Source organism: Stegodyphus dumicola, chromosome 3, assembly GCF_044657685.1.
Source record: "Stegodyphus dumicola isolate Sdum_Otavi_A_Nest chromosome 3, ASM4465768v1".
Taxonomy (NCBI): domain Eukaryota; kingdom Metazoa; phylum Arthropoda; class Arachnida; order Araneae; family Eresidae; genus Stegodyphus; species Stegodyphus dumicola.
Genome location: NC_140770.1, coordinates 69,646,194 through 69,672,532, shown reverse-complemented (window position 1 = coordinate 69,672,532; position 26,339 = coordinate 69,646,194). Strand labels below are relative to the sequence as shown.

The 26,339-nt window shown below is 30.7% G+C and overlaps 2 protein-coding genes across 4 annotated transcripts in view; one reads left to right on the top strand and one right to left on the bottom strand.

Moving 5' to 3' along the window:
* Ttd14 (TRPL translocation defect 14) overlaps window positions 1-12,577 on the top strand; it is a 115,159-nt gene extending 102,582 nt beyond the window's left edge. For both annotated transcript variants that reach the window (XM_035370446.2, XM_035370447.2), the window contains one exon: window positions 1,089-12,577. In XM_035370446.2, the coding sequence (XP_035226337.1) occupies window positions 1,089-1,305 (217 nt within the window). In that variant the 3' untranslated portion in view covers window positions 1,306-12,577. The remainder of the gene's footprint in view (window positions 1-1,088) is intronic.
* Window positions 12,578-12,869: 292 nt separating this feature from the next.
* Window positions 12,870-26,339, bottom strand: part of LOC118198704 (uncharacterized) — a 45,817-nt gene continuing 32,347 nt past the window's right edge. For both annotated transcript variants that reach the window (XM_085812986.1, XM_085812987.1), the window contains exon 5: window positions 12,870-13,088. In XM_085812986.1, the coding sequence (XP_085669112.1) occupies window positions 12,995-13,088 (94 nt within the window). In that variant the 3' untranslated portion in view covers window positions 12,870-12,994. The remainder of the gene's footprint in view (window positions 13,089-26,339) is intronic.

Genomic DNA, 26,339 nt, shown 5'->3' with positions numbered 1-26,339 from the left:
TTGCTTTCTTGAGCACTTCATCTTAGGTAATTTCTCTGAAGAGGATTGTGGTTATTGACCTGACCAGTTAGTTTGCCCATCATAAACACTCAAGCAGTTTGAGAATCATAAAATGTGATAGTCCATACCGTAATAACAGATGAAGATCCTGGGTGGAGCTGATTTATAGTTGACCATCATCTGCACCAAGAAAGAAGTAGGCCTTGTTTCTGAATACTACTCATTTCCATTCAGCTTGTCAATTGTATCTGGCTTGGCAACAGCATAGCCTGTTCTGGTGAACTTACAGGTAGAGCTGTATACATATTTATACTGAACATGAAGCACAACTGTGTGGGTATGATGAATACTTTGCATTTTTTATCATTTGTATACTCTTACCTAGTCATTCTTTACAAGCAGTTTGATATAGTTCAAATGCATTTGAGGGAGAGCTGCATTACTTTTGACAGTGTATATAGATTTAAACTGCTTGCATATGAACATTTATACATCTGCTTATTTTAATAGTTTTGAGGTACTTAGTAGTTACTTAATATGTAACTTAAAAGTAAGTTGCTATAGGAAGCTGTAATTCATATTTTTTTAAGCTCTGTAACTATTAAGCATGCTTTAATTTAAATCTGAAATGTATCTCTCCATTTGTAAGTACCTCTAAAATTTGGAATTTCCTATATTTTCTCATGCACTTACTTGGGGCATTCATTTTTTTTTTAATGCATATTGTTTGTTTAAAAATTTTTGCATTACCAAAGCTCTTGATGGCAGAGAAGATAATGCATAAATGGGATAAAGATGACTGAGATTCAGGATGGGAAATGTGAATATTATAACTACTGATAAATAAGTATTGTTTTTAATTATAAAAGGAACTGTATTTTAATTTCTAATTGTTGGGCATAGTATTTTATTTATAGAATTTTCTTAGAATAATTCGTCCTTCTCCTCCACTGCTTAAATTAAAGAATATAGCTTACAATCAAAGGTATCTTAAGTATTGAAGAAGTGCAGTAATTAGTTGCATGTTGCATTATTTTATACAGTTATATAATATGTGTGTGTGTGTCTTTTTTTTTTTCTTTTTATAGGTGTGATGGTTTAATTTTATTGGAAACATATACAACACTGAAAGGTAATGAATTGATTGGTCGTCTTTCCCCATTTTTGAATGTCGTTAAGGAAGTGACTGGTGACCCTTCCTATTCGATGTTCAATCTTTCTTTAAAGAGTGAATGGACCCCAAGCAAACTCAAAAGCATCAATAACTGTGCTGATGGAGCCTACAAAACAATTATTGGAAATTAAAGATAGTCTCTTTTACTTTTTTTTTTTTTTTAAATGAAAGTTATTAGTTTAAACCAGACTTATGACATTTTATTTTTCGATATACCATATTTAATACAAGTTGTAGGGGTTTTTGTTCCCTTTATAGCTCAGTTAATAATTTGACATTTGAAAATAATGTTTTGCTTAAAAATGTTAAAGTAGAAAATGTTTGCATTATATAGTTGATCTGAGAAATTAATTAGTTATAAACGATCTGTGTAAAGTGCATTTAGTTTATGTGCAGAATTATATCTGTATATGTTCTGATTTTTTATTAGAGTAATAGTGTACAGATGTACTTTGCACTTAACTTGGGTAAATGGTTACTGAATCATCTGAAGCTTTTTAATTTTTTTTTTTTTTTCCTGTTGCTATTTTGTAGTGAAAGAAACAATGTGCAAAATTTTTTATACAGTTATGTCTCCTGCTCTGTCAAGAGGCAAGCAGTAGTTGTAAATAATTTAGTTTTCCATGCAGCAAAGATTGTGATAAAATTTATTGTGTTTTGATCATACTTTAAAAAAAAAATCTCTTAATTGTAACTGAAACATTAGTAAAAAGTGTCCCACACTTTCTAGATGCCTTAATTTATAAAGATTTTATTTAATTTTATTTTAAAAAGTTCAGTGAAAGATTTCGGTGATATCTCCAGTTGAGACTTTTTGTCTTGTTCTGATTTGATACATATAAGAGCTTAAAATGATTTTGTAAAGATTTTGGGATTTTACCTAGGAATTTTGAAGTGACATATTTTTTTGTCATTTATCTGCTTTAATGGACTGTAATGATATAACAATGTTTATTCAGATCATAGTATCTTGTAACATGAAATTTTGAATACAGAGATAAAAGAAAATTGGCTTTGAAAATATTTAAAAACACCTCATTCCTTATAAATCTCCTCTGGTCCGATTTTTTTTTTTTTTTTTTTTTTTTTTTTTTTTTTTTATGTATTGTGGTGTTCCAGAATTTTTTTAATCATCTGCATAATGAAATTTTCATTTTCAGATGTACTTGTTTTATTTTATATTAATACTTTATTTTGGTAATCCCACCTTGTTACTATATTTTACATGTTTTGTTTTTAGAGCTTGTGATATTATCCCATTTAAAGTTTCAAGTTCAATAATGCTGTTAATAGTTTTTAATGTTGCTGCTAAGAAACAAAAATATCACTTTAATGTGATTGTGTTATTACAAAAGAATTTTGATATGTGATTTTGATGTACTTACAAACTGGTACTTTATTTTTTGCCACCATGTTCTTAAAATTCATGCTGAACTATAGTAAAATGTATTGAATATGCCATAATCTTCCTTGGAATCTTGCAAATATGCTTTTTAAATAGTTTCTGAATTTATCCATTAAATAATGCAGTATTATTTATAGTATGAATGACAATTTGGTACACAGCTTGGTTCATTTTTTTATTAGGAGTTATTTTTCTTTCTGTATATTTTTTAACCAAGATTGATGTTGTGTTTTGTTTTATGTGTTTCACATTTTTTACTGTACAGAATTTGCATAAATGATGAAATTTATGTAAAATGTTTTTCTATATGTAACATAACTGTTCTTTTATAACCATTTATAATATAAAGGATTTTTGTGGTGAAATAAATATGTATTACCAAAATGTATTACCAAAACCATACCTAACAAATCTTTTTTAAAAAGTGTGTTAATAATCTAGTCGTAGTCCCCCCTTTTTATTGAAAAGTTCTATTTTATATATATATATATATATATATATATATACATATTATTCCTTCTTTAAAAGTACCTGCTGTAGTATTCTAAAAACTTTAAATGTGTAACTTTTTTTTTTTTTTTTAAAGAATTCTTTATAGTTCTTTAAATTTTATAACTTACAGTTTATAACATGATCTTAGAAAAAGTTGTAATTGCTGATCAATATATATGAGAGATTAGAATTATTCTGTGTTTTTGGCAGCCATTTAAAATTTTTTATAGTATTTCTCCAATGAAAATATCATAAAAATTGAGCATTTCAGTTGTCCTTATATAAAATATAAGGATTAATATTTTAATATAATAAATTTTTAATATCAATATATTAAAAAAGTTCTATTTATATAGGCCATTGTTACATCTTCCTGTTTTTATGTATAGACTGAAAAATAAAAGTATTTTCCTTTTCTTATATTAAAGTATATTAATTTTATATTTTCCTTATATACCATAGCCTATTTTATAATTTTAGTGTTTTCAAGCAATCTACAGAATTCTGCATTTTAATTTAGAACTTAATTTTAACACTGTTTTCAGAAATTAAGAATTATATATTTTTATAGCTCTGGTGAGAGCAGTGATACGCTACATGCAGTTCAATCCAGCTAATGATTTCTTAAATGGAAAATTAGCTAAAAATTATTCCTTATTAGATTAAAAAAATTATACATTTTACTTTCTTTTTTATGTCGTTCAACTCCATTTTTATACATTGAATTCATGTATTGTCATACATAATGCAAACATACTTTTTAAATTGCACTGTGAAAATTCTTTTGTTGCTTCAAATTATACTTTGTTCTATTTTAGAAATTTCTGTATCAAGTTTTGAGGAATTCAAGAGAAGAACAATTTTAATAATAGGTTGCGTAAAAATTGAATTAAAGTTATCAGTTTACTGGTAATGAGGTGCATCTTTTACAGATTCCTGTAGTTAATGCAGCTATTTGAATAAATAACAGAAATATTTATAACAAACATTTAAAGGAATTATTATTTCAGGATTTGGAACAAACGACTGCTTTGGTCAGAATGTGCAGCAGAAGTATTTAAAAAAATTTTAATGGAATTATTAATGAAATAATTGCATCTATTTATTCACCATATGCTATTGTAAACAGATAACTTATTTACCATTGTTGTCTTCTTTTTCTTTCTTTTTTACCCTAGAGGCTTTCATGATGTAATTGGACACAATTAAAAGCATTTAATATTCTCTTTTAGAAATATTTTTCTTGAAAATGATCATCTGAATGAGATGTTATCATATCAAAATAAATCATTTTATTTCCATATTTCTAGATTTTTTTTTTAAAAAAAGATAAGAAGTTCATCATGGTTAATGTTCCGTAGCTTATGATTTAGAATAGTTTTGCTGTTTCTACTTTATTTAAGAAAGAACTTGCTGCATCTACATTTTCTCAATCCATGTTTGCATCTTAGAAAATGTCTGTTTATATCTTGAATATAAACTGGAAATTAGATGTCTATTTTCACCATTTTAGAAGCCTGTTAGTTAGTACTGCTACCTTAATCTACTTTATCTTCTTAATATTATGAATATGTTTAGAGATTATGAATAAGAAATTTATTTAATATATGTAAATAAAAATAGGTTTAACACTCTTTTGGTCATTACTGAAATTTATTTTCAAAAAGTTGAATTTATAGAATATACAAATATCCTAGAATCATTGTAAATGCATCTAGTTTCTCTTACTAAATAAACCCTCAGTTTGTTCTGTGAGTTTACATAGTAAAATCAGTAAAATTCATTAATCAATACATTAGATATATGTAAAGAAATGCTTGCTTTCAAAATTCAAGCATATATTAATCTTTCTTCAATTCTGGCCTTAATTTGCCAATATTTAATTTGTATCATCAAATTAAGAAATTTATAGTTATTTTCATGTTATTCATGTATTTGTTATTAATTAATGAATAGTATTATGTAGCCATTAGTAGTATTATAATACTAATACTGTTATTTACTGATTTACTGATGTTATGAATTATTGTAATACTAGTATTAAAAACTTCTTTGTATTCATTGCTATTATACTAATGTTATGCTGTTTATTTAAAATATTTCTTCTGAGACTCCTGATGCTGCCCTCCCTCCCAAAAACATGATTAAAATATATATGAGAATAATTTGAACTGGACCAGATGCTTTTATTTCAGCACTTAAAACTCTTTTCATTTTGTGCAAAATTATCTGACTGTTAAGATCAATTAGTTTAAAAAATTTTTTCACATTTTCCTTTACCTTCATTTTCATGGCATATCAAGGTTTATTTAGATGGTCAGTTCTTGTATTATATCCCAACTGGTGATTGCTTCTTCATAACTGTTTGTTGGCTTGTTAACATTGATGTACAGCTGTGAAAATGTGTGACAACAAATCAAACATATGTATTTGTACAAAAGTAGTGTTTTAATTTCAGGCATTATACTAATGAAATAGTTAACATTTATATTAAAAAATCTTTGTCATGAATTTTAATTGTCTTTACATTTTCTGATGAAAAGGTATATATATTTATTGTATATTATTGGTTGTTTATCCTGAGAAACTAAGCAAGTGCATTGATTTCTAAGAAATTTTGGATTCTGAAAATTTTAAATTATCAAAATAATATTTGAAATTCTTTTGATTTCTGTTATTTAATCTTAAGAATTTTACCATGTATGTCTTCTTCTTCTTCTCTCTCTTTTTTTTTTTTTTTTTTTTTTTTTTTTAATGGTTAGATTAAGTTTTGAAAACTCTGAATAATCTATCATAACTTCTGACCAAAAATATTGCACATAAGTAACAGGGCTAAAGGGCTAGTTCATCAGCTTCTCGCGGCTGAAACCGAAAGAAGAGACTGATGACGTAGTTGGGTTCGCTTGGTCAGTTCTGCTGTTCAGTTTCTTAAGCATTTGCTTGAGAATCAAAACGCTTTGAAAAATAGTTTAATAACCAGTATGAGCCGAGATTTTAGCTCATGAAATTGCAATATACATGCATTTATATATGAACTAGAAATGTATTTATGTTAAACTCTAATATGCGTAAAACGTAAGTAAAACATGCATAAACATAACTATTTTTTAATTAACACATATGCGTAAACATAACTAATTTTTTAGGTCGAGTGTACCCTAAATGTAGTAATTCTTTTTCATAATCATCTTTTTAAATATATGTAAATAATAACCCACCGATAACATACGTAAATTTCTACATTTACGAAGAATTCTTTTTGCGTTAAAATATAAGTTAGTCGCAAAGTAATTTGCATTATAGAAATATTAAATAAAAATATGCAAATACATTTTGAGAATACATGCTAAAGACATTACACATCTATCTAATTAAAAATTAGTTAATGCTAATAATAGATTTTATAACACATTAAAATGAAACAAATTTCACTTCTTCCATTTTTGCTTTTCAATTAGCGTTGATAATGAGTAGTAGAATTTTGTAAGCTTTTGCAATGTCTATTATGAAAGCATTATTATGGAATATCAGTATCAGTATTATTATTTAACGTCAATTACTCAAAAAATAATGAAAATATTTTAAAATAGTATTTATATATTTTGGAATAATAGCATGTATTCTTACATTTTAAAAGTATATGCTCTGATACTAATTTATGTTTATTCAGAATTTCATGGTTTATTTTATATAGTAAAATTTAGCAGTCTAAATTAGTATATAATAAATATAATATTTTATATAGTAGTCCAAATAATTAATTGAAACGTGCATAAATTAGGTCACAAATTAAGTGAATAATAAAGTAATGATTCAAATTATTATTTTTGGTAGGAATAATATGAATCAACTTACATGATTTTTTTTCCTATATAGTTTGGTTCGATAATCCTCTATTACTCTTTATCCATTTATTTGCTTTCTGGTCAGCTTTTCTTGCCGATACAAGGGTTGCATTCCTATTCAAGTGCCGAACCCTTATAAATGTTCGTAAACGGCAAAATAAACGAATTGCACTCTTATTCACGGAGGGAAAAAGTTTCTCAAGTTCAGAAATGAGATTCTGAATTGCACCTCTACCTTTTCGAAAAGAACGGAAAGCATTTTCCATTTTCATCATCGTTTCCATCCAAACTGGTGATGGTACAGTTAATCCTCCTTTAGATAATAAAAATATCCAATTTGAGTCGTTAGAAATATCTACAAATTTTTTTGTCACACGATATGCAATATAACCTGCCACATAAGCGAGCGATTCTTGTTCATATGCAGATATATCTTTTGTTGAATCATAAATTTCGGTTTCCCAAGGAAGTGACGTACATTCATCATAGATGTCTTCGTAATTAATTAAATCATCTTCGTATAAGGAAGACTCAAACATTTGTGCTTTTTCATTTGAAGAAAAAGCTGTTTCCAACAGCTCTTTTGTCAAATATGCTTCAACTTTCTTCACATCTTCACAGTCATTAGCATTTGTCTTTAACGACAATTTAGGCAATTTGTTTGCCAATAGCAACCTTTTCAGATGAATTATTACGTCTGATGGAGACGGATGGTCATTAAAACGCCCTAGACCCTGAATCTGGCTGAACAAGCTTTCTAATACATCTTGAGTCAGTCTTGATGTTAAAATATATTTCACATTTATAGATTTTACATCGTCAAATAAACCGAAAAGCGAATTTATCGATATGATAATACCTTTCTGAAAAGGTAGCATTGTCTTCTTTCTGCATACTCTGCGATCAAAAATCATTTGCTTAATCTCATTTAATTTTTCTTTTTGTACTTCATAATAGCTTTCTAGGTCGAAAGCAGCTTTTAAAGGCTTATTGCTAGGGGGTAATGGTACACTACTATTCATAATGTCAAAAAAATCATCAACCATTGAAAAAAAATTACTTGTTGCAGCATTACCAGTCAAATGCATAATTGCTTTAGCCGTTGTGGAGGAAAATAATGCTTTTGCTGGTGCTACTTTCTGTCTCTCGTTCCCTTTTACTGATAAAAATTGAGGTTTCAGTTTATAGCACAGTTTAATTTCTCCGATATCTTTATTGAGTACTTCATATATAACGTCTTTGTTTATAACTGTACCATTTCCGAGCATAAAACCTTTATCAAGAAAATGGTTTCTCAAAAGCTTTTATGCAATGCGGCATATCAGCGAAAACCCATATTTTGGTGCTGAACTTGGGACTGTAAAAGAAAGATTTATCTGTTGAAATTTGTAATTCTTTCCAAAGGGTCTGACTACCTCCCATGTCAGATACAATTGCTTTGACTCGAAGCCCAGACGATTCAAGTGCAAACAAAATGGAAGACAGAAGATTTTCCTTCATTTGACGATCAAAATCAAAATAAATGGGCTGTTTCCATTGCGAAATGAGTCCTCGAACCAATACAAATTGAGTCTTTTTAAAAGGACCTAATATCTGATCCAATTTTGAATCATAACAGACTCTTGAATCTATATGAATTTCATCGAAACTTAATACGCATAATCTTTCTTCGTCAGTTGCATATTGGCAAGTTTTTTTTAATCAATAACAGTACATCATTTAAAATTCCAGGAATGCAACTGAATCTTGAGCACCATCTTTTCAGTGTACTTGCACTTGGAAGCGGAATACCCATTTTTTCTTTCCAGAAGTCATATGACTTTACGGATAACAATCTGATTACTATGCTTTTTGAAATGTCGTCTGGAGACCATTTAATTCGCTTTTTTTCATTAATGCATTTATTTGAGTTTCGGTAAATATGTTTTGAATATATGTTTTCATTTTTCTTAGTTTTTCATTTTCTTGATTCACTTTTTTAATGTCTTTCCTCAGTTTCTGAACTTCTTCTAATATTAGTTTTCTATTCCTTTTAAATCTTTTTCTTTGCTGGGAGATAGTTTTTAAATGCTGCTTTCTCTCAGTCTGTAAAACAGAAACCTTATTCTCAAGAGCTGATAATTTTGTGATTAAATCATTCACATTTTTCTGGAGGTTGGAACAGTTACAAAATTGCTGAGTAATATTATTTTCAGTGAGCTCCTCATTGCTATTACTGTTATTGTTTTTAAGTTCCAGACATGCCTTTTTAGGACTTAATTTCTGAATTCTTTCAAATGCACTTTGTAAATTTTTTCTTTTTTGTTGCCTTTGCTGCCTTGGTGTATTCTGATAAATAACCAAGTCAGGAATACAAGCAGTTGGAATAGCAGTTGACTTCAGTATCTTTTTTGTCCGCAATCCTAGCAACCTATTTTTCATATCATCCTCATAATCAGATTCAGTGAAGTGAATGCTGCATATTCGAGCACTCTTTGTGTTAACAATATCCGCTCTTCGACACCTATGCAACCATTCTTTCGTTAACTGAATATTTTTGTACGGAAATCTATGAAATACCACGCTAGTTTCTTTCGTATTATGATACGTATTGCTACAGGTAGCAATGGCACACGATACCATTTTTTCAATGATTTCTCATTACAAGAACTTTCGAAATACAAAATCCCTTTAAAAGTATCATCAGTTATAACTTTCAAGTAAAAAAAAAAACTCTTTCTCTGAAACTAACAGGGCTAAAGAAAGAGAATCCAAGAACTAAAGATTCAATCTTTCGCATTGATGCTCTGGTTAGTCGACGACGGGACGAACCCAGTGACGTCACATAACATCCAGTATCCTCCCCAAGAGGGGTTCGTGTCGGCATCGTTCTTCTCAAAGGGATGACCCAGCCCTTCTCTTTCTTTAGCCCTGCATAAGTAAAACAAACTTATAATTCTTTTTTAAAAATATACATATGTTTTTAATTATAAATTTATGTTTTCCATATAGGATAACTTGATAAATCAGGTAAAGATATTTCGAGTATAAGTATCAATAAGAAAATAAGATTTGTACATTTCTTTTGTCATATGTTTTTAAATTTAATCTTTACTGGTTAAGTTTTGTTTTGTCTACCATGGTATAGGACAAATTTCAGTGCATGCAGTTTTTTCTCTTTTTTTCCCAATATTTTTCTTTTCATTTTTTATGTTAAGTTTTCTGTCAGTATTTTTCCATTCATTTTTATTTTATTTCATTTTTTTAATGAATGATCAATATTTAATATCACAGTTGAAGTGAAAGGTCACATCTTTATCTTTACTTCCAAAATGAAAGTTTTTGTATTGATTGTAATAGAAACTGATAGCAATATTGCAATTCACATCTGAACATTGTTTAATACTTGCATAGTTGAAAATTCGAATAATACAAGAAGAAATTGATGTTGGACAGAAATTAGGCATAACCTTAGCATTTATGATTTCAAGCTTTAGTAATATATTTCAGCAATAATAATTTCATGTGCCGGGGGAGATAAAATTCCTGTGTCCCAGTGATAAATGCTGAGTTATAATCAGAATAATTCTATCAAATTCAGTGTATAAGAACTGTTAATTATTGTTGTCCCTTTAAAATAATGATATATATATATATATATATTTTTTTTTTTTTTTTCCATAAAGTGAAATAACAATTAAAAAAAAACTTGCTTGAAAGATTTTAGAAAAGAGGACATATAATATGAAATGCTTAATTGCGTATTCTGCTTAATATTTGCATTCATCTTTTGGTGTATTGTCAATAGATGTAGCTTCTGATACATAGTTGTTAACAGATTGGATAATGCTCTCTGGTTCCTTAATTCAATTGTTTGTAATCTTTGGTAAACATTTTCACCTTAACTAACTGGTACTTAATTTTTTGATCCAATGCAGGATTTACTAATACTGGTTTTTAATTTATTAGAATATATCAAGTAAAATAAGTTAAATCATTTAACCACGAATTCTTAACATTTTATAATAGACAAAATAATTTGACATGCAGTAATTTTGACATTCCTTTTTAAAAACTATTATTTTATTTGATTCATCTATGCAAATTCTTTTTTGAAGTTCATTAATAATTTATTTAAAATGAAGATTAAAAAATAATATGTATTTACCAAATAATAATTTACTAAAATCTGTTAGAAGCTATATGTTTTTTAAGTACTGAACTTAAAATGCTAGTCATCTGGGAAAAATATGGTGAATACATGATAAAATAAAGCAATGATGGTATAAAATATTGTTATATTTGTAATAAAATATTTAAACTTTAATAGTTTCCAGATAAGGTTTGGCATAAAGCAGCTTTGTAAATATCAGTATTAGATTTTTTTTAAAGTAATTCATATGTACATTTAAATTATTCTGTACTATCAGAATAAAAATTTCACATATCAGTGCTTCTAAACACGCTCACATATATGTATGCATATAAACACACCTAATTTTAAGTGATGAAATTGTGTTCAACAATATCTCATATTTGCATTTTTATGTTATTGCACTGCTGCATATGCATGATATAAAACATGAAATTTAGTTAATTTAATATTTACTTTTAAAGAAAAAAGATAGTCTCAAATCGAGAGAAGGCTTGCATTTTCATTTTTTTGCAGAAATTTGGAGCAGTAATCGTTTTTTTTTTTTTTTTTTTTTTTCCCTGTTCTTTATTCTTATATTCCCCCTTCACTGTTAAATTGATTTATATGAAGCAGTTTCTTTAATAAATATGTTGTTTTTCAATATATTCCAGCAATACTAAATACTAAATTTTATTACTGAGAAAAATATTTCAGGCTTAGTTTTTTAGGAAAGAATGCAGTAGTAATTTAAAGGCTTGGGAAGTAGAATTTTCTATTTTGAAAATGTTTACATAGAAAAGAAAGTAATTTTTTTTTAATCATATTGTCGCGTTTAATATGAAGATGGCTAGATCAGAATTCTTAAATTTGGTGCTTAACTTTTATAATGAAAATTGTATAAATTACATCAGTTTGATGGTTTTCTGAAAAGTGCATACTTCAAAGATATTAAAAGTAGTTATTTTGTTGTTACGAAAGGAAATATTTCATATTTAACTATGATAAAAAACATTTCATATTATGATAAAAAACATTTCATTTCATATTTAACTATGATAAAAAACTTAATATTTTATTAGTATTATTTGTTTTTAAATGTACATGTAAAAATTTTGGTGAGATCTGATTTTGCTTTTTCATTTGTGATATAAATGTCTCACTGAAAATATCTCGTCTTCAAAGTATTGTTTTATTTTAATTTTTTGTTGCTGATGTTATTTCAATAAGAAGTTTATTGTTCTTGATATGTGTATTATACTTCATTTTTTTGTAATCATGACTTAATAATCCGAAGATTATTATTCTTACTTTGTGTATTATATTTATTTTTTAATCATGACTTAATAACAAGTAAGCTTATATACAAATATTATTCTGTGAATACTATATTTCAATTAAACCGGTTTCCAGTTGTTTTGAAAATGATCTGGTATGTTAAAAGAATGCCAAGAAGGGTTTATTTTTCCGAAAGATATATTGAGATGCTGATCTATTTTTGTGACTTACGAAAGATAAATACATGTCAAATAAATGATTAAGCAAGAATATTTGCTCTCTTTTGTTGATTTTGTTTTATTTTTTGTGTTAGTAAAATACCTGATTTTGAATTTAAAAATAATTTGAAAGAGACAAAACAAAATAAATCTCAAAAATGGGAAAAAAGATTTTGATGCCCGAAGTGTAAATTTGTATTAGTTTCCAAAGATGTACTACCAGTTTAAACTAAAATAACACACCAAAGAACAAATTGTAGAGATACTGAAGCTTTAACTTCTACCAGTTATTACTTACTACTAATTATTTTGATAAGTATACAATTTTTAGTAATGAGATTAAAAAAAAGGTGAAATAAAGTGAAAATTTATCAAAATGTTAGTTGAAATTATGGATAATATACAGAAATTTGTTTCTTCATAAAATACTAAAAAATGCATATTGTCTCAACAACCATAAATTTATCATTTTTAGTATTTCAGTTGAGTTAATGTCACTTGCATTTTCTTGCTGTTTGGGTCCGCACTCCATTTCACACATCTTTGACCTCCATTTATTTCTGTTCTGTAGGTAGAAGAAAAAAAAGAGATTAAATAAATTTAATTTCCATCTAGATCATTAAATGTTTTATTGCATATCCATTTTGTAGGCAAATTAAGAATTAAAGAATGATTAAGACATATTTTTATTGTGAAAGAATGCAAATGAAATGGTAGCTTATTGTCTTTGTTAAATTTCTATTTTTATGCACATATGTGCATTGAATTTCTAGTTGTCATCAGATTTCTTCTGTCACTAATAATTTTTTTAAACTTACAAAGGCTAAATGACTAAAGCCATGAAATATTTGTGATTTGTCCCAGGTTCTATTTCCAGTAGTCAAACAGATGGCTGATTGATGTTTTTGTGGCTTTCTTCATGTGCAAATATGAACCATTTTCAGTTAGGAGGTCTCAACAAATTTGTCCTTTCTCATAGGCAGATAACTATTGTTAACTAGATAAATTTTTGCTCTATCAAATCTAGTCCCTGAATTTCCAGTATTTTAAGAAAAAAATACCCAGTGTAACCAATCCTTTACTATAAACTCTGCTGCTAATATTAACTGTTGAACAACTGTAACAACAAGGGTGCCCTCTGGTGAGTAGCCAGAGAAGTGCTTCAGTAAAAGCCTTTAACCTGATAGGTTGTATCACACTCTTGCTCTGTAATTTTCTTAAAGTTAAATGTAATGTCTGTGTGTAACTTAAACCTGTTAATAAATAATTGTTATACTATAAAGGACTCTTCTATGACCCTATCCAAAAACGACCCCTTATACTAAAGTGGTGCCCAACGTGGGACCCGAACCCACGACCCCGAGATTAAGAGAAAATGAAGGAAGACATCTTAACTGAAAAACAAAGTGCTCTGTTAATGAAATATGAAACTGTGTTTCAACCAGGGGGAGAAGCAACTCTTTATATTGAACACCACATAAATACCGGGAATAATCCTCCAGTTTCTCTATCTCCATACCGGATGTCTCCAGCCAAAAAGGAGATTTTAAAGGAGCTTGATGATATGCTAGAAAAGAATAGTAGAATGCAAGTCTCTATATGCTGCGCCAGTGGTTCTTGTGACCAAACCAAATGGAAAAGGCAACGCGGGTTTCAGGAGTTGGCGGATTTTCTATATTTGACTATACTACTTAGTACGCTTCGCGTGAGCTATGTAGCTAAACAACTCTCTCACTTTTATTATTTCTTTGTGTTAATTCATAATAAATGGTAGTTCGTCATACTTAAGTGTCTAATTATTGGCCCCGAGATTCTTTAGTAATGGATAAAAAGAAATAGATTTGTTATAATAGTATGTATTTCTCTCATATTATTTTTAATCTTCCTTAACCCGTGAGCAAGTGCGCCGGGTATCACATACCCGGGGACATATTCTTTGTCCCTTATCTCCAAACCCCTTTCTTGGAAATGGACGAAACCTTTTGTAGCTGAATTCAAGGTGACAGACATTCTTGAAGCTGAGAAATCCGTGGAGTGATTCTTTGAATACTTTTCTAGAAAATTGTACCGTTTGGGTATGTGACACCCGTGCACCTTCTCGCGTCTCTCAGATTTTCATGCTCACTTTCTTAGTTAGTCAGCATGGCGTGGTATCTAAGTGGTGAGAAAGAAATGGAAAGGTTGAAAAATATGCTAGAAACCATTTCAGCAGATGATGAATCGTTTGCGAAGCGGAGGAAGAATTAATAGATGAAGATCATAATTCATCAACAGACAGTGTTACAGGCACTGAATTAGATAGTGAATTAGAAAATCAATCAAATTATGAAAGTGTTGTCCTACTATCAGTTATGCACAATGATAATAAAATTGATGAAACACTGGAGTACTAAAAAAGCCGGAGATTATTTCATTTTATAATCTAACCAAAGGAGCAGTAGATGAAATGGGAGCAGCATATTCTACAGCTAGAGTTCGAAACCGTGACCTATGGTAATTTTTTTCTCGATTTTAAATGTTGTAGCAATCAGTGCACCAATAATCTTACTTTCTTCAGAAGAACTACCAACTCAGTTTAGAAACAGGCATTCTTTTCTCAAATCAATGGCAGCAATATATCTTGCTGCCTTTGAAACTAAAAGAAAAAAATAGTTTCACGAGATTGCAGCATGAACCCACCATCTAAAAAGATGAAAAATATTTAAAGAAGATGCTCTGAGTGCCCTAAAAACAAGGACAAAGGCACGGTTTCTGCGCGAGAAATGTATCAGTATTTGTATGGAGCATATGTGTTAAAGCTGTCAGAGATGTAAAAAATAACTGTAAGTTAAGTACTTCATTTATTATATTCCTTAAAAATATTCTAAAGTTTATTGTTTTTTATGTTAATCCACATTTATACTCATATTTATATCATTAAAGCAATTTAAAACGTGTTAATTGCTTTCGGGTATGATATACCCAGCGCGCCTTCTCGTGTTTGTAATTTTGAAGCGCGTGCTCGCGAGATAATAACAAACAAGTTTAAAATGTCTAAAAGAAACTACTAAAATGCTTCCGTAAGACTGCTATTACACATTCTTTCTTTTGGAACAATTTTTCTGCTTTGTCACAACAGCCAATCACTTTGGGGTTAACATGTAAAGGAGAAACTGGTTCTGCATTACTAACAAGCTTCCGAAGCCGATAGCTGATTAATTGAAAACAAGCAACTTGGGCTTTTTTTTTTTTTTTTTTTTTTTTTTTTTTTTAGAATTTGAAACCAAATGTTTGGCGTTCAAGTCTGTTTGCCTGTCGACGTCCAGCCTCGCGTAGCGGAAGCATATGTGATAGGGGTTTAACTATTACCATTGCTAGGACGTTTACCTAAGGGAATTTATTCACACTTAAGGATAAACTACGAAACAAAGGATGTTTGCGGTTCAAATGCAAGGCATTTAACAGTTAAAATACGAAAATAGAGAAAGAGAGCAGTATTTTGAAAATTATAAGCTGACGTCCCTTATGATTATTCCTTTCTGTCACAAGAAGTCACTGCTTCCTTTAGAGTTAGTATTTACATACAGTGACTCACAAAAATGATCGGACACTTCGAATTTTTGTATCCTTTAATGACTATAAAAGCTAAAATAAATTAAAACAAAAAGACGGGCTTTTGTTTTGATTATACAGTGTCTCAAAAAAGTGATGGGACACTTGTGCTTTACAAAAGGAAACTGCAATAAAATAAATTTAAAAAACATGTAAAATTTTTTGTGGGTGTGTTTCATACTTAAATTTAGTAACAATTATTACATAGCATACATTTTCTCAAAATATCAAAATATTAATTTAATAAAAATACAATTGTTTAGAACGGAGCAGGAAATGGCTCACTTAAGTGATGGGACACTACGTACTATGCAACAAAAATCGTCTGAAGTAAGCAATAAAAATATCTTTTGGGGTATTTATTTTTACTCAAAAGCAATTGCCAATAATTTATAAAATCGTCTGCAGTATTTCTCTCTAGTTTGTTTTGGAATTTTTGTGTTTTTAGCTCTGTGCAGCCATGAATGCTAAACGAAAAGAAACTTTGCCTGGAATTCCAAAAATTAGTTATTAATTTGCATATTGAACGTGGAAAATCTATTAAAGAAACTACTGAAAGAGTTAACTTCAGTCATTCAACAGTTTTCAATATCATTAAACGATATAAAAAGAATCATATGATTCAGGATAAAAGAAGACCTGGCCGACCATCAAAGCTATCCAATGGAATAAAGCGAATTATCGTTCGAAATATTTAAAAAAAAAATCCAAGAATGAGTGCTCCTAAAGTTGCTGCTTATTTACAAGCATTATATGGAGTAATTGTTAATTCTGAGACTATTAGAAGAGTAATTCGATCTACTGGATATCACGGTGGAGCAGCCAGGAAAAAATTCTTCGTAAGTGAAAAGAATAGAAAACTCAGACTGGCTTTCGCAAAATCCAACATAAATCAGAATTCTGATTACTGGAATGAAGTTATATTTGCTGATGAGAGTAAATTTAATATATTTGGTTCTGACGGTAGAATCTTGGTGTGGAGAAAACCCAGGGAAGAATTTCGCAAACAGAACTTGGTGCCAACAGTAAAACATGGTGGAGGAGGAGTTATGGTATGGGGGTGTATGTCGCCCGCTGGATTTGGTAATCTTGTTTTTATTGACAGTATAATAGATCAGTACAAATATATTGACATTTTAAATCAAAATTTGAAATCTTCAGCACGAAAATTGAACCCTCATAACGATTTTAAATTCTACCAGGACAATGACCCCAAGCACAGTGCTTTGAACGTTAGACTCTGGCTGCTGTATAACTGTCCTGAAATAATAAAAACACCCCCACAGTCTCCACAATTAAATCCCATAGAGAATATTTGGCAAGAATTGGAATCAAGAATTCGCAAACACACCATTTCTTCAAAACAACAATTAAAATCGGTGCTTCAAGAAGAATGGGGTAAAATCACTCCATAAATCACATAAAAATTAGCCGAATCCATCCCAAGAAGATTAAATCATGTTTTAAAAGTAAAAGGAAATCCAACAAAATATTAAAACCTTTTAAAAAGTAAAATTTTTGGATAAATATTTGATGAAAAAGTAAGTGTCCCATCCCATACTATATCACTTAAGTGAGCCATTTTCTGCTCCGTTCTAAACAATTGTATTTTTATTAAATTAATATTTTAATATTTTGAGAAAATGTATGTTATGTAATAATTGTCACTAAATTTAAGTATGAAACACACCCACAAAAAATGTTACATGTTTTTTAAATTTATTTTATTGCAGTTTCCTTTTGTAAAGCACAAGTGTCCCATCACTTTTTTGAGACACTGTATATAAATTCAACATTTTTTTTATAGTAAATGCATTTTCGAAAAGATGAAAATTAAATTCAAAAATCACTATCGTTTGTTTAATGGGGAAACATATTCTCACAAAAATAATCGAACACTCTTCGTAACAGCCAAAAATGACAAAAACTTATATTATTTTTGCTTCTTAATATCTTGTGGCATTACATTTACACTTAATCGCTTCATTTATTCTTTTGGCCTTTGACTCCACAATTTTTTTTTTGGGGGGGGACTTATTTTATGCCACTCCTCTTGAATCACTGCTTTCAGTTGCTGCCGCAAAGAAATGCTCTGTTTTCGAATTTTCGATTCTAGTTCCTGCCAAATATGTTCAATAGGATTAGACTCTGGCGATTGGGATGGTGCCTTAATTACTTTTGGACACTTATATAACAGCCAGAGTGTAACATTGCACGCACTATGATTTGAATCATTGCCCTGCTAGAATTTAAAACTATTTTGTATGTTAAATTTTGGTGCTGACGCTTCCAAATTTCTCTTCAAGATGTCAAGGCATTTGTGCTCATCCATAATACCATCTAAACTCTATGTTACCAACACCGGGATGTGCCACAAATCCCAATACCATAACTCCTCCGCCGCCGTCTTTGACACTTGGTACTATGTTTTGCTTCCAAAATTCTTCTCTGCTGTTTTTCCACGCCAGCACTCGTCGATCTGAGCCGAAAGATTGTGGTGATGGCGATACGGAGCGCGCCTTGCGCCCTCCGATAAATGTGGCAGGAGAAGTTTCTTACGAGTAGCGAAACAGGCCGGCTGGGTCGGGGAGTATGCACGAAGTTCCGAAATAAAGCTTAATTTTTATCGTGCACTATGTCTAGTTAATATTTATATTAATGCAGTAAGAACATAATCTGTGATATGGAATGCGAGGATTGGTGGTAAAACATATAGGTTACAACATGATAGGAATCACCATAATGGTGACTAGGACTGTGTTAAATCAGGCCGTATGAGCAGTTCTCAAGCACTTTCGGTTCTGACTACAAGCCATCACTCAAGATCTCCAAACCAGAAGTAATGATTACACCGGTTTTCATCCTCCGAATCACAGATGAGTAGTAATTATAGATCATTTTATAATTCTGTTTTCTACTTATCATTTAATTTCATTTAGTTAAATTTTTTCTTTTATTTTGGCTTAAAAACCTTGCACAATGTCTGATGTTCATGCCGTCCAAATTCCGGTTTATAACCGATCAGACTCATCTTTATGGTTTATTATGTGTAAAAGCACCTTTGCTCTTGCCACCCCCAAACCTATCACAGAATCCATTACTAAATATAATTATGTAGTTGCTCATCTTCCTCCAGATATTGCATCATTAGTGAGGGATTTACTTATGAAACCAGACCCCATTGATTCATATACAAAGCTCAAAACTGAGTTAATAAATCCATCAGGAGAATCTTCGAAGCAAGAAATTCGCCAGTTACTATCTGGAGAGGAATTAGGGTCTCGAAAACCTTCCGATTTGCTTAGAAATATGAAACGTCGAGCAGAATCTTTAAATGTTCCTGATACTCAATGCTAGAATTATTCCTTCAACGTTTGCCTTCGACTGTTCAGTCTATTTTGGTAGCGGTTTCCAATTTAACTGTAGATAAAGCTGCAGAAATTGCTGACAGAAATTTAGAAGTAAATACAATCCCAGGGACTTGTGCTGTTTCTCGCACAGTCGATCACTCTTTTGAGGATAAATTATTTAAAGAAATAGACAAATTAAACAAACGTATTGATCGTATTTCTCTTTCTCGTGGTCGCTCGCCAAATCGCGGAGATCGCAATAACGAAAGAAGCAATTCCAAAAGGAGAGCTTATTCTGTTTGCTGGTATCATAGACGTTTTGGGAAAAAGTGTAGAGAAGACAAATGTACAAAACCTTGTTCATGGCAGGGAAACGAAACCAGCAAAGAATAGAGGCGACTTATTCTTTGCCTCAAGTTTCACGTCGCCTGTTCGTTCGTGACCGTAGAACAAACCTTTCATTCTTGGTCGATAGCGGCTCTGACGTGTCCTTACTTCCAGCAAATAATTCTCAAAAGCGGAATTCTCCCCAACAAACACTTTTCGCTGCTAATTCTTCCACTATTCATATTCATGGTCAAAAAAACACTTTCTTTGGATTTCAAATTAAGACGACAGTTTACATGGACTTTTCTTCTAGCAAATGTTAGTACACCCGTTCTTGGAGCAGATTTTCTCCATTTCTTTGAATTGGTGCCTGATCTCAGAAACAAATGTCTCAAAAATTTGAAAACGCAGTTTAAAACCGTCGGCTGCGTGAAAAATGCAGGCATTTATTCAGTAAAAACTGTGTTTAGTGATACACCATATCACAAAATTTTAAAAGAATTTCCTTCAATTACTAAATTACCAGATTCTAACCAACCTGTTAAACACAACACCGTTCATTATATCATAACTAAAGGTCCACCTGTGGTTGCCAAACCTCGTCGGTTAGCTCCAGATCGCTTAAAAATAGCAAAACAAGAATTTCAAACTACGATGCAATTGGGGCATTTCAGACCTTCGAGCAGCAATTATGAATCCCCACTTCACATGGTTCCAAAAAAGGGAAGTCTGGAATGGAGACTTGTAGGAGATTATTGAGCATTGAACACTCAAACTATAAAAGACAAATACCGTAATCCATGCTTAGCCGATTTTATTGCTGCATTGCACGGTACTAAAATTTTAGTCATGTTGACCTGATTAAGAGATACCATCAAATACCAATTAATTAACCTAGCCGACATCCACAATACCGCCATATGCACACCATTCGGTTTATTCGAAAGTACCCGTATGTAATTCGGCTTATGCAATGCATCCGCGACTTTTCAACGTTTTATAGAAGTCACGCGGGATTTCAAAGGTGTTTATGCTTTCTTCGATGACTTGCTCACAGCCTATAAAGATTCTGAGGTACATTGCAGGCATTTGCAAGCTTTATTTTCCAAACCTCAGGAATATGGACTTTGCATAAATGTTTCAAAATGTACCTTTGGTCAAGCGTCTATTGATTTCTTAGGTTTTCACCTTAGTGAAAACGGAATTGAACCTCTTCCTTGCAAAGTCAAATGTATTTTAGATTTTCCTTAACCTACCACACTTACTCAGCTTCGCCGATTTTTAGGCGTGTTTAACTTTTACAGATGTTTCATACCTAAAGCAGCACATATTCTTTTCCCTTTAATAAAATTGTTAGAAGGCTATATTAATAAAAAGAAATCTCATTCTCGTGTTCAAGATTCATCCCCACAATTAAATTGGAACGAGAATGCTGAACAAGCCTTTATTGATGCCAAAAATACCATTGCTCAGGCTACCCTTTTGAGATACCCTATTCCCGTATGACACTCAATTTATGACGAATCTTCGGCATAGAATGCAACAATCAAATCCAATAGCAACATCTGCACATTGCCAAGAAAAGTGTTACGTAAGTGTTACCTTAAAGTCGTGTACGCATGTATACTTACGTGTCAATCGAGTAAAGCCACCTCTGTGCCAACCATATAAAGGTCCGCATAAGGTCCTTTCTAGAACGGACAAAACTTTCACAATTTATATTAACGGTCTGAAATCTACTGTGTCTATAGACGGGTGAAACCAGCTTATTTGCTTTCGGATTCTAATTTGCCTGAACTGAAAACAAATAAAGACTTAAAGAAAGTTCAGCAGAATAAATCTGCAAACGAACTCTCTAAGACACAAACTGTCACCAGATCGGGAAGACATGTTCACTTCACTAAGAAACTTGCTTCTTACGTAACAATTTGAAACCTTTTTTTTCCTTTAAATTCATATCGTAACATATTTTTTGTTATTTCATGTTTATTATATGTGCCATTACCTTGTTATATTGAATTGCATTTTTGTCTTTTCTAATTTTATATTCTAATTTTGTAATTATGAAAAAAATACCCGACAGTACGGATCCACTGAGATATTTTCATAACCTGATGTCGTTCCTAAGGGAGTGGGAGGAAAACTCTGTGGTGATAGCGATAAGGACATGGACCCCATGGATAAGGAGCGCGCCTTGCGCCTTCCGATAAATTTGGCAACCCTAGAGGAGAAGTTTCTTACGAGTAGCGAAAAGAGCGAAACAGACCGGCTGGGTCGATGAGTATCAACACCTTCTTAAGCAGAAGCCCAACTACGAGATGACGTCATAAACTGGCGGCTGACTATCGCCGTTGGTCACCTACTACCTGCCTTTAAACTATATATGTTTTTAAAGCTTTACTAATAGGAGGGTATTATTTTTCTTTTTTTACTTGATATATATTGAACATATATATTTTCAATTCATTCGCGGATATAATATTGGATAAATTTTCCTTTGCACAAAATATATTATACATTACTCATTTTTGTGATCTTATATTGTATGTTTACAGTTAAAACAATGCTTTAAAGTACTGGTTGACTTTTGATAAGGACTTGAGGTAATGTTGGAATCTCTCTCCATACTAATAATATACAAGCCACTTAACTGCATAAAAAATATATAAGAAGGATGTGTGGAAATATTTTTAAGGATATAATATTATATAAGTAATTTATAATTATATTTTTAAGGATATTATATAAGTTTTTTAATTTTAGCAGGGTAGATTTATAAGCACACATATTTACACGAAAAACCTAAATTTTCTAAACCTTTTATTATTTTCGCAATATATCCATGCAAAAATTGTGCTGATAATGATTGACTGGAACAATACTTATAACATCCTTATATGAAGACCTAATACTCTGCAGCATAAAAACACAAGCAAAATTAGCAGCGTTTTCACAATTATATTTTGCTACATTCCTATTATATTTTCACCTTTGAAATCTAAGAATGGCTTAATGTGAATTTCGTCAACCATTAAAGTGACATATTATCGTTTTCGTCTAAAAAGCGGATTTTTTTCCTTAGCATAATTCAGGAAATTTTCAGGGGTTTGCTCCGCTTTAGATCAACATTATATTCATATTATTGTTATTATTTTTATGCGAAATGAGTAATGTCAGCTGCCCAAATATAAACTGAACTACTTTCTTTTTATGTTCAGGGACATTTTTTTTTCTAATTCACGAAGGCCTTGAGTTACGAATAATAAAATTTTAAAGATGTTTTCATTATTATCACCTTTAATTTTTGCAACTTCTTTAAGCAATGAACAGAGATTATGCACATCATTAATTTTTAAAGGGAATTCACGGTTACTAATTTTTGTTAATGGAATATCTCTAAAATATGCTTCCACTTGCAGATAATTATGGATAACGACTGATGCAGAAATAAAAGGAGCAAATTCTGTGCTTATCTGGAGAAAAAATATAATATTTTCTTTAATCACAACTGTTAAATTATCAGGTATCTTAACACTTTTTAGACATGATGAAAGCTCGCTCAGATTACTATAATTACCTAATTACTAATTTTAAAGTAATAAAAGTAGGATTTCTAAGTAATGCAATTTATATTTTAACAAAACAGGTAATAGCAAGCATATGTGTGTTTGTCTCCCACTCGGGAGGGGGGGAAGAAAAGGATTCTTAGTGACATAAGTTTTAATAATATTTGAATTTTCATGCATTAGGAATTTAAATTATTTCTTGTTTTACGCAAAACTGTGCACTTTATATTACAATTTAAAAAACCATAAGCATATTTATTGCCTTCACAAGTTTCTTTAGAAAAACTTTTAATGCCAAAATATATTAAATATTAAGCTAAATAATTTCATTTGCTGCCATATACGTATGAAGTTAAAAGTTCCAAGTTATAAAATTAATCAAAAAGTAAAAAAATTGGACATTTAAAAAAGTAAGTAAATATTTAGCATACAATTCGATACATAATTATTAACCATACAATTCGATACATAATTATTAACCATACAATTCGATACATAATTATTAACCATACAATTCGATACATAATTATTAACCATACAATTCGATACATAATTATACTAATCGATACGTAATTACACAATATTATACACAATGTATTCTATAAAAGTGAAATTCTTTAATATTAACGTATCCATTCTTTTAAATGTAGAAGCAAATACCTTAATAAATTTCAATTTCAAGTTAGGCTTAACTTACCCGAGTATACTTTGAAATGGCAAAATTTTCTCGCGGTATCGATTTTAACCATCTATGTAATACATCTTGTTGCTCAGGAAATCTATATACTGATACTTTAGAACTGTCACAATAATTTTCTTGGCATAACGGCACACAGCACTTTAAAGGCATAATTGAAATCGAAAATATATATATATATATATATATATATATATATATATATCAATATCAAATTAAGGAGATTTGGCTCACGCGCTTTTTCACGACCAAGGACGAAATTCCCCTAACTTGCTAATGCCATCTAGATGGCCTTGGTTTAGGGGCGATTTTTCGCACCCCATCGAGAAGGCCAACAGTTTGTGACGTCACTAAGCTACGAGCCTTCAGTAGGGAGGCTTGTGCTTAAGAAGGTGTTGAGAGTATGCACGAAGTTCCGAAATGAAGCTTAATTTTTATTGTGCACTATGTCTAGTTAATATTTATATTAATGCAGTGATATGGAATGCGAGGATTGGTGGTAAAACATATAGGTGACAACAATGATAGGAATCACCATCACCATAAGATGTTAAATTTGCTTTCATCAGCAAAGAACACTTTTTCCCAATAGTCCGGTGTCTTTTGTTTCATCGATTTTGGGAAAAGGAATCGAAGTTTTCGTTTTCTTTTCCGCTAGAATGATAGTTCCCTTTCAGACACCTTGTACTTAATGATAATGGTATTTTTTTACAACTTTCACAACACAGTGTTCTAAAACAAGTCTTGCAAATGCCAAAAAATTGCTTGACAAAATTAAAAACGATTTGATTAAAAACCCTAACGCGAACTGTTTGCGCAGACTATATTACCGGTGGCGGGAAACTTTCGTTAAAACCCGGTATTTCATTTCCTATTCTGAGCAGGTAGTGTTTATAAAATAAAGTTGAAATGGCGCCAAAAGCAATTAATTATTATACTTGATGGCATTGCAAACATTCTCTTGATTGACATTTTAATGTATCCATTGGTACGTGTGTTTTTTTTTTTTAAACTTCGTAAGTCTTAAATAATAAATCTTAGATTAAAGTAATTTCATTTCGAAAGACGAATATTAAATGTTTATTTGCTTTAGAAATAAAATGATTAGTTATAATCAATTATGTAACGGTCTGAGTATGCCACAGAACTACTACTTTAAAAGAAAAACTTTAGAGAGAAAGTACAACTTTAAAAGGGATTCCGTTAAGGGGGCCCCCATTTCCGAACTTAAAGAGGATCTAAATTCCTTAAACGGCCCCGTACGGCACTTGTTTTATACAGCTCACTTCACCGTGAGTGCATTGCGAAGTGCACAAGAGCTCTTTTGGTCAACCCAATTTCCCGATTTCTAGCCGATTTTTTGGGAGATATGATTGGGTATCGGTTGAATACCTGCCATACTCCATTAAATAAATATGAACTTTAGGGTATCATAAGTAATACGCGGAGCACAATATTTACTGGATATTTTCTTGTGACATCCTGTACGCTCACTGTGTGGATGCAATTTGACGTGTTCAAGAATATATTGCCCGAACTGAACACAAACAAAAACCACAAAAAGGCCACAAACATCTTATTGATGATCTGAATATCTAAGTGTCTTTTCACTGTACAACAGGGATGTCAAACTCATAGGTACACTTGGGCCAAACAAACAAGGTTTAACTTTAGGCGGGCCGGAAAAAAAAAAAAAAAAAAAAAAAAAAAAAAAAAAAAAAAAAAATCTGAAATGTTTCAGATTTTAAATTACGTCCAAAGGGGCGTTTTTTAACATTTTGTGTGTTACCTTTCTTTATTAAATATCATGTTCCTCGCACTCATAAGATCCAGTGCAACAGCAATATCGCAAAATAGTTTTAAAACGAGCATATCTTTAGAATTTCCGATACAGAGACTCACGCGCTGGAGATAAAAATGTTTTTTCTGCACAACGTTGCCATTGCTCGCTTTGAAATCCTTGAGTTTGTTAATCAAAAATTCGTCAAAGTTTTAAATAGGAAATCGATCATAAAACAAATTTCAAATTTCAAATTTGGTCTTCCACATGCTCATATTCTTTGGAGGATTACGTTATTCAAAATTCGATGACTCTATGTACCGTTGTTTTATCACAATACGAGAAATATACATACATTTATGCAGATTTTTCATTATTTAATTTCTTCAAATATAATGTAGGACTCTAACATTTTGTGGCAACAGTTTGAAAAGTGAACCTACATTTATGAGTCCGACGCAAAATGCCAAAACGAAACTAATAGTCCTTTGGGATTCAAATCCCT